General features: G+C 40.2%; 1 protein-coding gene across 2 annotated transcripts in view; it reads left to right on the top strand.

Annotated features, from left to right (window-relative positions):
- The first annotated feature begins 228 nt into the window (after nt 1-228).
- The window catches only part of Lmbrd1 (LMBR1 domain containing 1), a 114108-nt gene continuing 100472 nt past the window's right edge, over nt 229-13864 (top strand). Inside the window, exons 1-2 of one of the 2 annotated variants that reach the window (XM_029557798.1) lie at nt 229-496; nt 6091-6267. In XM_029557798.1, coding sequence (XP_029413658.1) covers nt 437-496; nt 6091-6267 — 237 coding nt within the window. In that variant the 5' untranslated portion in view covers nt 229-436. The remainder of the gene's footprint in view (nt 497-6090; nt 6268-13864) is intronic. The other variant, XM_008856280.3, reaches the window with a different exon arrangement.

Here is a 13864-nt window from a genome sequence, read left to right as displayed (position 1 = left end):
GTGACCAACAAATGAAAACGTGACTGGGCCTGTTGGCATACTTTTAGTCCGAGCTAGGCGGTCCAAACTCTTGATCATTTCTCCTTGGACGCTGAGAACGGAACTTCATTTATGCAAGTGGAAACCCCTGGCCCGCTTGGGTCTCCAGAGCCACCCACCCTCAGCAGTGTCCACGCGGGTCTCCGGTGGAACACAGGCCGCCAGCGCAGCGCGGTGACGTCACGGCGTCTCGGGGCGCCCCGCCCCTAGGCGGTCCTCGCGTCCCGCCCCCGCAGGCCAGTCGGCAGGGGACGCTCGCGCGCCGGGTCTCCTTGGCAACTCGCCGCTCCGCCCCTCCACCCCTTTAACCTTTAGGCTGCGCGTTTCCGGGTCCCTCTCTGGCCTGGCTCCCCTCCCTTCCCCTCCCCCTCGAGGGCCTGTCGGACCGGAAGCCAAGATGGCGGCGGCCGCAGCCGAGCTGGTGATCGGCTGGTGCATCTTCGGCCTCTTGCTCCTGGTAGGGGAGGCGCTTGGAGTTCCCCCGGGGTGCGGAGGTGGGAGGAGCAGGGAGGTCCCTGCTCTCAGCTGGGTCCGCGGGGTTCCCCAGAGGAAGGTGGGGAGGCGTTGGCTCCCGGCGGTCTTGCTCCTTACACTCATAAGGTCTCCTCTGCAACTCCATCCCTGAGCCCTGACCAGAGGATGGGGCGGGTGGGATTGAGGACCCCTTGGGTGGAGAAGGGCGCAGGGGCTTTGATTGGCGTCCCCGGTGTGCGCGGTGCGCCACTTCTCTTCCAGTCTCCCAGGCGCTGACGTTGGTGACTGGTCTGTTTTTCTAAGTCATTTTTCTTGGGCTCCACCCTTGGGGTGAGTTAAGTCTCCAGCCTTCCCCCTGCCCATTATGCGATTCAGCCTTGATGACTTGAGTGGCACATTTCAGGTGTCACATCCCAGTCTTGCTAGGTGTAGAGGTGGGGCCGAGCTGTAGTCCTCCCAGACACGGTCTGGTTTACTACCACCCTCTGACCTCAGGTGCCTTTTCCATTCATCTCATTTCTGATTATTCCATGAACAAAACCCGTTAATGGCCCAGACTGGCCTGGCTACTACTTTGCTATCCAAAATAAAATGATACCATTTTGTTTTCTCATGGACTTCATCCCGTCCTGTTATCATCTAGCCCTGTTATTCAGTGTTTGTATGTTGAGACTTATTTGATTAGTTTATCAAAGTCCCTATACGGACACTTGTGTAGTATGTTTCACTAGTAAAGTTTTTCATCTGAAACTACACACACACACACACACACACACACACACACACAGAGAGCCCTTGCTTAACTTGCCTAGCATGTAGTAGGTCCTAAGTTCACTTCTCTTTGGGAAACGGAGGTTTCTCTTGCTGCCTTCACTTTCATAAATTCCGTCACACGGGAGACACTTTTTCCTCTAATGGGGAAACGAAACCGCAAAGGGTAGGATTGTGCTTTCCAGAGCTATCAATCCTGTACTGAGAGAATTCACTACCTTAGCCAGTCCATTGGACTCAGTTTATTTGGAGGACGTTATGCATGTAGCCAGTATTAAAATTAAAGTCTAGTGGGACTCTCTTGGCAGTGATTACAGGGCAGGCATTTAAAGCCCAGCAGCTTTACTGTAAACCGTAGGAGCATACAAACAAAATAGTACAGGACTTTTATAAAGGCCTGAAGATGAGGGGGAAGCTAGCATTCTTGAAATGTGCATTTTAAGCACTGAAAGACAAAATATGATTTTATAAATGAACTAAGATTTGGAAGACTTGAGGACAGTGTTGAAAGAGAATGCAAGTAGATTTTGGGTAGTTGAAGCTGGGAAACCAAGAAATCACATCAGGAACAACATGTAAAGGGAATCAAAGTATAGACGTGGAGTTCAAAAAATTAGTGATAAGGGCCATTGTTTAAAATGTATAAATCTATTTAATACCTGGCTTATTAGAAGAGAGCTGGACTCTCATGTCTTTTTCATTTACTCTTTTGAGTTGAAGTATATGAACAAAGTCTAGTTTCAGTGACCTGCAGTCAGAAGTCCAGGACTGTTTTTGGTAGTTGTGGATGTTCTTTGTTACTACACCAAAACTTAACAAGTGCAAGCCTCTAAAAGTTTTGTTGCAATCTGGAATCCAGAGCATTTTGTTCTGTTACATTCAAGTCGATTAGTCCAGCTTGTACTTTTACCCATACTTGGTTTTGTAATGTGATATGTATTGGCTATTTGGAAACTACTGTTTAACTGAATTATTCACATCTTCTAATCATGGATACATTGTATTACATAATAAAAATGTGGCATTCAGTAAATCACAGATTTTGTCAGAACTGTTCCTAAAAGTTCTAAGTACTGAAAAGTTGTCAAACTTTACAGTACTAGATTGCAAGATTTCCAAAATTCTTTCACTTGAAAACTTGAATTAAAAATTTTTTTGATTCATTGTCATTTTATATGTATGAATGTTTTGCTTATATACATACATATACACATTCATATATGTATAGGCATAACATTTGTACATATATTATATATATATATATATATATATATATACACACACATGTAAATACACCCATGTCATGCAGTGCCTGAGGGAGACTAGAATCACGTGATGGTCTCTGGAACAGGAGTGATGAACTGTTAGCCACCATGTAGGTGCTGGGAACTGAACCTGGGTCCTTTATAGGAGCAGTCAGAACTCTTAACCAGAGCCAGCTCTCCAGTCCTGAAAGCTTGAATTTTTAAATCACTTTATTTGTGTGTATGTATGTGCATGTGTCATGGTGTGGATGTGGAGGGCAGAGGACAACTTGAAGAAATCCGTTCTGTCCTATCATGTGGTCCCCAGGATTGAGCTCAGGTCATCCAGCTTTTGCTGGCTGAACCATTTCACTGGTCCAAAAGCTTGAATTTTATCACTAAACACAAATACTGTAGGTTTTTCTTAAAGTGATGATTTTTTTTAATTCATTTTATAAAATCTGTTAAAAACCTATGACTGAATCACTAGTTCTAGTAAGTTTTTTAAAGTCATTGCTTGAAAAGAATGAGTGGTCTTTCACCTCTTAAGGTTTGAGGTGCTTTGCCTGCTAATTCCTATCACACCTTGGTTTATAGAGGAAAGATTTTATGCATGCTTTATGTTTTACGGCACATGAGTCAAGGTTCAATCAAATGAGTTTTTACTTCTTCATCAAATGCAGTCTTGAGTTGGTTGGTTGATTTGATTTGATTTGATTCATGCATGGTGGTGAAGACGGCAGTGACTGGCACAGTTTGGTCCCATTGCTTTGAGTCATGATAATATAGCAGCAGTTTTACCCATTTATGGCTTATACACTATGAATGCAAATGTCAAGATTTTTTTTTTTAATGCCAGAAAGAAAAAAAACCCAACCCCCCATTATGAGAATAGTTTTCAATTTTTGAATCTCTAGAGCAAGTTCTAGGGACAAGCAGGGGACCGGGGACTTCCCACTTTGATAACTAATTCTATTCATGGGTGAAAGAATCAGAGAATTTATCTTCCTTTTTATATGATCATCAACCACTGCAATGGACCTCAGTTTCTTGTACCACATACAGAATGATTAGATTTGGTCCCCTATCTTCCTCTCTGTTCACCATACTAGACGTAAACTTTTCTGCTTAGCTCCCAAAGTCCTCAATAGCTTGGCTCACACCACCTTTCAGTTGCACTTTCCATTACACAGAGACAAACTCCTTATGAGTAAAGCAAGTTTACTCTCCTTCCTTGGGACTTGTTGGGAATACACAGTATATGGGCCCAGCCCCACTGAATTAGTCTGCTATCTAATATGATCCCAGGAACTATCTCTGCTTCTTAGTTTGATAAAAACTTTAGAATTTTCATTCCTTCCTATGCCCCATTGGTTCCCAACCTTGGCCACTCATTAAAACCATCAAGGGAGTTTTTAAAACCCCAGTGCCCAGACCAATTAAGTCAGAATTGCTGGGGAGGAGTTGGGGAGCTATTTAAAATCCTTTCCTCAATTTTTAATAATAGCTTTTTGAAAAAGTAAAATGCTCTAAGGTGTTATTTTATATGGCAGCAGCAATACTATTTGTTGAACTGTTTCTATGGCTAAGAACTGTCATAAACTACATCTTATTTAGTCCTAATTTTTAATCCTAATTAACCTAGGAACCTTTTTATTCCCATTTTACAGATTCTTGGTTTGTTTTCTGATACAATTTCTATTGTCAGCTGTAGTATAACCTACAGAAAAAGGCCCTTAAAACTGTGGAGGGATTCTGAAACCCAAAGTCAACCTCTGGCCTGAGGATTCTGCCTGGTTGCTTTTTAAGTTGTCTGCTTGATGTTGGAACATGCCTTTTTTTTTGTGATAATACCTTTCACTTTTAATGTTTTTTAAAAGTGCAGATCTTTTAGTTTTGAAATCTAACATGATGTATTGAACATTGTGTCAAGTACTACCAGGTGTACAATGATAATGGGCTCAGATTCTGAAGAGTTCAAAATAAATTTGAGCAATGTTTAGAATAATTTTGAATTCTTTTAAAAACAACCATTACATGTTAATACAACATTTTATGGAAAATAATTTTCTGAACAATAACAGAAAAATGGTAAGCATTTAAACCAGAATTTGAGGCTAGGTCTTTTTTTGTTACATTGATTTATTTATTATTTTTTCATTTTATTTTGTTCCAATATCTAGCTTCCAAAATCTTGTGTCTTTTAATTTTTTCCTGCTTTCTGTCACCAGTTGAAATGACAGCAGTAAGTAGGAATAACAATACAACTTCAGTGGATTTCAAATCCATTAAGCCAAGTGAAAGAAGCCAGATGCTATTTGAGAACATAATTGCAGTCTAGAAGTGACAGAAACTAGGGACAGATAACAAATAGTGGTTGTTAGGGGTTAAGGGAGAAGAGGTGGAGTGGTTCTCTACAATGTAACAAATGGAAATTTTCCAGTGATTGGAACTGTGCTTATCTTTATTGTGGTAGTACTTGGATGCTTTAGAACTGGTATCCAGACTTCTGAAGAGGATTGCCTAAAAAGGAAGTAAAAGGTGAATTTTAATAGGGAAAGAACAAAGTAAGATTTTTGTCTCTGAGCTCTGACAGACCTTATTTAGAACACTGGTTCTCACAGTTGGCCCAGATTGGAATCCTCAGGCATTTAAAGCACTGATGCCTGGAGGAGCCTTGCTAATTGATTGAGTTGTTGTGGAGTAGGGAAGGCGTAAAAGTATTTAAAAACCACACAGATGAGTCTCCCAGTCAAGGCTGAGAACCTATGATTTAGTATGTGTCTGCAACTCCCCATCACTGAGTAGAGGATTTTTAAATGCAGTCCTTGCAACAGTAGACACCTTATCTGGGAATTCATTAAAAATGAAGATAATTCAGGCTCCATCCTGGACCTCTTAAATCTGAAATCCTGTGATCTAGATTCTTCCTGATGTATAAAGTGCTTGTCCTGTGTGGTGTGTTAGTCACAGAAAAGCCTTCATAGTGCCTCTTGGCCAGAGATGCCAACTTCATTACCTCTGGGCATACTTTTTACTGGAAAACTTGTTATTCATGTGAATCCATTTTCAGTGTTGACTTTTCTTTGTTTAATACCCTTTAACATTTGAATTCTAGTGGTTGTATGGTGATTATTAGTATTAACCTCTAGGTCAGTGTTACCTGTGAGCTGTCATAGCAGGGCAGAGGTTAATTTCCATCCAACTTATAGTCTATGATGCTGTAGGAATAAGACTAGAAAAGAACAACCTCTACTTAGTTTCCTTTAGATTGGAGAGGTATGGGGAGGATTCAAAGCTCTGACATTGTGTGTAGTCATTAATGTGTTGGGTGAGGGCATATGTAACTGATAGCTTATTAATGTGTGTACACTTACAGTTGTACTGCCTTCATAAATAGGCTTTAAAAATTCTGTCATGGGCAAATCAATAGGGGGTGTAAGTAAGTTTTCCTTTCATGTGTCAAAGAACCTTTGCCTGACATAAACTGCAAACATCTGCCAGAGTCAGCGTTCAAGAAGATACACAGCAATAACAAGTATTTCTTTTTGTTCTATTTCAGGCTATTTTGGCATTTTGCTGGATATATGTTCGTAAATACCAAAGTCAGCGAGAAAGTGAAGTTGTCTCCACCATAACAGCAATTTTTTCACTAGCAATTGCACTTATCACGTCAGCACTTCTCCCAGTGGATATATTTTTGGTTTCTTACATGAAAAATCAAAATGGAACATTTAAGGTAAGTGTTATCATATTACATAATGAGTTTTCCTTTCAAATTCTTAGCAATTGTTTCATTTTAGCAGTCCAGTGTAATTTTTGTCCCCCACCCCCACCCCCATTCTCTGTGTGGTACATGTACGAGTGAGTGTGGAGATGTGTGTGCCTATGGGAACACATTTGGAGGTCAGAGGAGAACATCCAGGTGTCTTCTGCTTTTGTTTCTTTCCTTATTTGTTTTGAGAAGGGTCTTTCACTGAACCCGAAGTTTAGCTAGGCTTGCTAGAGAGCACCCAGTATCTGCCTGTCTCTGTCCCCCATTGCCGGGGTCACAGGCACTTGTGCATGCCCAGTTTTTATGTGGGTACTAGATTTGAACTCAGGTCCTGTTGATTTCACAGTGAGCCACCTCCCCAGTCCTGATTTTTATTGATTTATTTGTGGTGTTTGTGTGTGTGTGTGTGTGTGTGCGCGTGTGTGTGTGTGAATAAATAGGTATAGAATGAAGCACGTAGACTGAGAATACAACTTGGTAGACTAGGCTGTTACATAATAGGAGAATCATCAACAATCCAGTAAAGAACAGGAGTCATTTTGGTAGTCAGAAAATACTTAGTCACAATAGGTTTTACCTTTCATTTCTCATAATTCCTTAGAACATTTTATTTAATTTCTAGATCCATTCATTTACCTGCAGATTTCATTTTTCATCTTTCTTTACTGCTGAATAGAACTCCATTGTATAAACATACCACATTTTAGTTAACTACTTGTCAGTTGAGGGACACTTAGGTTGCTTCCATCTCTTAGCGGCTGTGAAAAGAGCAGCAACAAACATGGTTGCACAAGTGCCTCTAAAATAGGATGAGTCCTTTGGGTATATGCAAAGGAGTGGTATAACCAGGTCATATGGTAGGTTCATTTGTAGTTTTTTACGAGTTCTCCACACTGTTTTCCATAGAGACTGCATGAGTTTGCAATCCCACAAGCAGTGAATGAGCATTCCTCTTTCTCTACATCCTTGGCAGCATTTGGTATCATTTGTTCTCTTGATCCTAGCTGTCTGATTAGGGTCATTTTAATTTGCATTTCCCTAATTACTAATGATGTAGAACACTTTTTGATATGTTTCTTAGCCATCTTATTTCTTCCTTTGAGAACTCTCTGTTTTGCTCTTTATTTAGCCCATCTTTTAATTGGGTTATTTGCTTTCTCACTTCTTTGTTTTCTGAGTTCTTTATATATTCTGAATGTTAAACCTCTGTCAGATGCATCACTGGTGAAAATTTTTTCCCATACTGTATTTTTTTTTCTTCACTTTTTTGATTGTTTCTTTTGCTGTATAGAAGCTTTTCTTGTTGATTGCCGACCTTAATTCCTGAGCAACTTCTGTCTGATTTAGAAAATCCTTTCCTACACCTATATCGTGTAAGTTACTGCCAATATTTTCTTCTAATAATTTCAGACTTCCCAGTTTCACATTGAGGTCTTTGATCCATTTGGAGTTGACTTTTGTACAAGGGGAAAGAAAAGGATCTAGTTTCAGTCTTCTATAGGTGGAGATCCAGTTTTGCCAGCACCATTTGTTGAAAATGCTGTCTTTCCTCCATTGTGTGTTCTTGGCACCTTTGTCAAATATCAGGTAGCTGAAATTGCGTGTACTCGGGTTTGGGTCTTCAGTGATGTTCCACTGATCTGTGTGTCTATTTTTGTGCCAGTACCATGCTGTTTTTATGACTATAGCTCTGTAATATACTTTGAGATTTGGTATAGTAATCGCCCCAGCATTGATCCTTGTGCTCAGGCTTGCTTTGGTTATCTGGGGTCTTTTGTGCTTCCATATCAATTTAAGGATTCATTTTTCTAATTCTGTGAAGTGTGTCATGGGGATTTAGATTGGGATTGCATTGAATCTATATATTGCTTTTGGTAGGATGGTCATTTTCATAATATTAATTATTCTAATCCATGAGCATGGGAGGTCCTTCCATCTCCTGGTGTCTTCCTTAGTCTCTTTCTTTAATGATTTAAAATTTTCATTGTAGAGATCTTTGGTGTCCTTGGTCAGATTTATTACAAGATTTTTATTTTTAGTTTTGCAGCAATTGTGAATGGGAGCATTTCCCTGTATTCTTTCTCCAGTTAGTTGTTATTGGTATATAGAAAGGTATTGGTTTCTGTAGATTGATTTTATAACCTGCCACTATACTGAAAGTGTTGATCAGTTCTAGGAGTTTTCTGGTGGAACTTTTGGGATCTCTGAGGTATAGTATCACATCATCTGCAAAAAGTGATAGTTTGACCTCTTCTTTTCCAGTTAGTACTCCTTTAATTTCCTTCTCCTGTCTTATTGCTCTAGCAAGAGTTTCAAGCACTATGTTGAAAAGGTGTGCAGATAGTGGAAATCCGTATCTGGTTCCTGATTTTAATGGGAATGCTTCCGGTTTTTCTCCATTTACAGTGATGTTGGCTGTGGGGTTTGTTACATGTTGCTTTAATTATGTTGAGGTTTATTCCCTCCAGTCCAATCCCCTCTAGGACTTTGAACATAAATGCATGCTGACTTTTGTCAAAAGCCTTTTCTACATCTATTGAGATAACAATGTGGTTTTTGTCTTTGCATCCATTTATATGATTAATGATGGTTATTGACTTGCATATATTGAATCATCCCTGCATCTCTGGAATAAAGCCTACTCGATCATGGTGAATGATCTTTTTGGTATACATCTGTATGTGGTTTGCAAGTATTTTGTTGAGATTTTTTGCATCTATGTTCATTGAGGGTATGGGTCTATAGTTTTCTTTTATGGTTGTGTCTTTACTTGGTTTGGGTATTAGAGTGATACTGGCTTCATAGAAGGAATTTGGGAGTTCTCTCTCGGTTTCTATTGTTTTGAATAATTTAAAAAGTACTGGTTGGAGGTCTTCTTTAAATGTCTGGTAGAATTCTGCTGTAAATCCATCTGGGCCTGGGCTTTTTTTTTTTTATTTGAGAGGCTTTGTATTACTGTTTCAATTTCCTTATATGTTATGGGTCTGTTTAAACTGTTGACCTCTTCTTGGTTTAACTCTGGTGGTTCCAGTGATTTCAGATATCCATCCATTTCTTTTGGATATTCAAATTTAGTAGAGTATAGGCTTTTAAAATATTCCCTTATAATGGTCTGGACCTTTTGGGTGTCTGTTGTGATGTTTCCCCTTTCATCTCTGATTTTGTTGATTTGGATTTGCTCTTTCTTTTGTTTAACTGGGCTAGAGATCTGTCTATCTTTAGCTTTACAAAGAACTGGCTCTTAGATTCATTGATTCTATTGTTTTCTTTGTTTCTGTTTCATTAATTTTTGCTCTGATATTTGTTATTTCTTCTCTTCTGCTGGGTTTGGGTTTCATTCATTCTTGCCTTTCCAGTGTCTTCAGTTGTAGAGTTAGGTCATTTATTTGGGCTCTCTTTAATTTTTTAATGTAGGCATTTAGAGCTATAAACTTCCCTCTTAGGACTGCTTCTAAAGTGTCACAGAGGTTATGTTCTGTTGTATTGTCCTTTTTGTTGAATTCCAGGAATTCTTTTATTTCTTTCTTAATTATATAAATGCTGCAAATAAACAATTTCCAAGTGCTTTATTGGGAAATCAGCCCTGCATAGATTATAATAGTGTAGAGTGGAGGCTACTGGGCTGGGAATTACAAGACCTGAATTCTAGACCTGAGTCAGCTGTCCAGCTGCATGACTTGAGCCAGGTTGCTTAACTTTTCTGTACTGTACGTTCCTCATTTTAAAAAGGAAGGGTGTAGATTAGATAATTTTCAAGGTCTTTTTCAGTTATGCAAATTACTTTTGTTTCTTCCGTTCTTAAACTTCTGTGAACTGGTGGCTGTACTGTTTCCTTGTTGTATCTTCAGTGTCTGGCACGTGGTAGTTACTTGAATAGAGTATTAGTATTTCAATTTCAATAATGTGTAATAGTTTAATAACTTCCTGATTTGGACCAGATAACTTCAATAATTTCATAATATTTTTGTGAAAATTAGGTTTAGACATATTCTGATTGTTGTAGAAGATATAGTTTCTTTTCTCTTTTTTCTACAGGACAGTCTACCATTTAGTATTAATTGAGCACTTAGTATGTACCTAACAGTATAGTGTTGTGAGGATGATAACTAGCACCTATTATTTACTATGTGTCAGTCTATATTGTACATAGTTTGTACATTTGGCTTCTCTTTGATCTCTCATCCAGTCCTATGAGGTAGTTAGCATAAAAAGCAAAGGTTGAGCTTGGAAATAGCATTGTGGGAATCTGAAGCACTGCCACCTGGCTCCACAGCTCTCTTTTCATTTGGTTTTGTTTTCTTGCTGGGGAAGATGGCCTTTTAAGAAACATAAGATACAGTCAAGCAGCCTAGTAAATAGGATGTCTATCAGTGAGCCTGCATTTATTTTTTCATTCAAACTAAATTTACGTTTTTGTTTTTCACTGAAATATTTTAGAGAAAGTGACTGTTGTTAGTGGTATCATTAAATTTTCTGCTTTTTAATATCAGGCAAGAAGGAATATGCCTTTAATTATTTTAGAAGCAGGTAACTGTATTAGTTACTTTTCTGTTACTGTGATAAAACACTGTGACCAAGGCAACTTGTGAAAGAAAGAGTTTCTTTGGGCAAATGGTTCCAGAGGTATCAGTCCGTCATGGTGGAGAGACACAGTGGAAGGGGAAAGGAAGCATGGCGACAGACACCAAAGCTGAGAACTCACATCTCCAGAAGCAGTCAGGTAGCAGAGAGAGCAAAAGTACATGTGGACAAGGTTGTACACTCTCAAAACCTGCCCCCAGGGACATGGTTCCTCCTAAAGGTTCCATGACCCTCCCCAAACAGTTCTACCTACTGACCAAGTGTTCAGATACTCAAGCCTGTGGGGGACACTTCTCTCAAACCACCATAGTGATTAAGTAAATGATTGATCTTAGCATTATAAAGTTATTTCCTTTAACAAAAATGTTATTTTGAAACTCAATTTCATACTAATGGCCAATTTCTTGTGGTTGAGTATATAGCTGTGTTTCTTAGTTAAATGATTCTGACATTTTAAGAATGGTAGCTTATGTTTTTTAATTTTAAAGTAGTATAATGCATTCCAAGATGTATAACACACAATTATAAATTTCTAGGATGTTTTTCTCTGTGGAATCTGTGAAGTCATATATGTGTGTGTATACATATATGCAGTATAATTATCCTTTACATAATTATTGCTTGAAATAGAGGTTTTTTTGGTTTTTAATTTAGAATATTTATATTTTATAGGGAAAAGGTTTTCATCTCGAAAATTTTAAAGTTATGGGGAGCGCTGGGCGCCAGGTGTGGGGTGCGCGGGTATCTTGGGGCCGCCGCGCACACCTGGAGAGTCGCGGCGCGGGTCCCGTGGGTTTCTCCGCCATGCCACGTCCCATGTCGCTGTCCGCCACTGAGGTGCTGAAAGTCTGCTGCTGCTGGGGCGTTGCCCGGCTGGGTCCCGCCCTAATTTCACCTGTGCACTTTCCTCAAGATGCGAGATCCACCGGCCGCTGGATCACGCGGGAAAGTGCGAGGCGGCTAAAGCTGGGTGTCCGTGAGTCGATGACGGAAGGATAGCACCCCCCGGAGAGGCTGGATCACCGGCAGTAAGACACAGGACTCAGCTTAGTCCGTGTTACAGCCCTTTATTAAATGATTCTGCTTGGCTTCAGGTCTCAGTGTTTCAGCTCCTAGCTCCTAGTGATCCAGCTCTCTATTATTGAGGGAAGACTAGGATATTTTATACCGTGGGGGTAGTGGTAAAAGCTTTAGCTGATAGGCACTTTGTGAGACACCCTATTTACATATGGAAGTGAACTCCTGCCAGGTTGCCAGACTGCCAGAAAAATCACACAGGAAAGCATGGCATTTCCAGAGCCAGAGGCCATGTTTATGGTAGGGCATTTATGGTGGTCACTTCAAAAGGTGAGTCAGGAAAATGCTAGGAAAGACACACTGCTGTTAAAAGGAGTCTCTGCATTTTGAACCGAGCCCGTGGGCTGTCCGGACATGGAGAAACTACTACTTTATACAGCAGGGGTCCCCAACATCTCCCCCTCTTTGATTTAAATATGAAGAAGTGCCATCACCAGCCCCAAGGGCCAATTTGTCTCATCTTGGGAGAAATCCAAAGTTTGATAATTGATCATGACCTGTTTCCGTGGTGATTTTTAGCAAATGGCATTAACTGTCAGCAAAGAAATCTTAAAAACAGTGAGCAAGCATACACAGGTGGTAACTGGTACTGCTGTCAGTAGAAATCTATTACTGGATGCACAAAAGAAAGGCAATTAGACATTGGGGTAGGTGGGAAGAAAGTTAAACTTGTTCCAGGACATAGTCAGTCTTATTTGATCCTCTGTCTTTCCTATACAATAACATTATAAGTTAACACATACTTGGCTGCGGGTGTAAGCTGTTGAGAGACATGAAAGTTAGCTGTGGGGTACCTAGAAAATGCACCTGAGTAAAATTTTGTTATTACTCCAACATGTCAGCAATTGTCCCATGGATCCGATTTTTTCCTTGAAAAATAAAATCTTTGGGTGTCGTCTCTGCCTCTTTCTTTTCCTTGTCTCTGACAGGGTCATGTGAGCCATCTTTTTTGTGGGCAGGGAGGTGTCGGACATTTCTAGCTGGAACCCAGATAGGCTTTGGTTGATCCTGTGGGAAAACGCAAGCAAATCCTCTCCCTGTGGTCAACAATGGATCTGGTCCTTTCCAGAGTCCATCAAAGGGGTCCCTCCATCTGACCATGATGGGTGGTACTGGGTGTGTCTGGGCCCAGTGTCGGGTAATGGGGGAAGCATCAGTCCCTCGATATACATTAAGTACATTAAGGGTAAAAAAGGCTAATGTTAATTGAATATTGGGAGAATATGTTGTTTGAGCCTGTCTTTTTAGTTGGCCTTTTAAGGTTTTATGTGACCTTTCCACAATGGCTTGTCCTTGTGGGTTGTATGGGATGCCAGTGTGATGGGTGATTTTCCAGGCTTCACAAAAATTTTTAAATGGGGAGCTGGTAAATGCTGGGCCATTGTCTGTCTTTAGTTATGCAGGGAGGCCCGTGATGGCAAAGGGTGAAAGCATATGATTTATTAGCTTTTTTGAACCTTCACCAGTCTGGGCAGTAGCCCAGAGGAAGTGAGAGTAAGTGTCTATAGTTACAAATACATATTTCTGTCTACCAAATTGGGGGACATGAGTTACATCAATTTGCCAGAGGGCATTAGATTTTAGCCATCTAGGATTGGTGCCCATCTGTTGCATAGCAGGGGTATGTATCATTGATGCACAAGAAGAGCAGGTTCTAACAATGCATTTAAGTTGAGGGGAATGTGGGGGAATCTGAGATTGAGCCCTTGCAAATTAATATGGGTGGTATGGTGGAGGTTTTGGTCATCTGTTAAGCTGGCAGAGAAGGTTCCAGCAGTGGCTACCTCATCTGCTATGGCATTTCCTTCAGTAAGAGGACCTGGGAGAGAGGAGTGGGACCTGATATGCTGGACAAATAATGGAGCCACCCGTTTTTGTAACAGTGTAGAAATTTTAATTAGCG

Source organism: Nannospalax galili, unplaced genomic scaffold, assembly GCF_000622305.1.
Source record: "Nannospalax galili isolate Female #2095 unplaced genomic scaffold, S.galili_v1.0 scaffold206, whole genome shotgun sequence".
In the NCBI taxonomy this organism is placed as follows: Eukaryota; Metazoa; Chordata; class Mammalia; order Rodentia; family Spalacidae; genus Nannospalax; species Nannospalax galili.
Note: the sequence above shows the minus strand (reverse complement) of the source record. Positions and strands in the feature narration are given on the sequence as shown.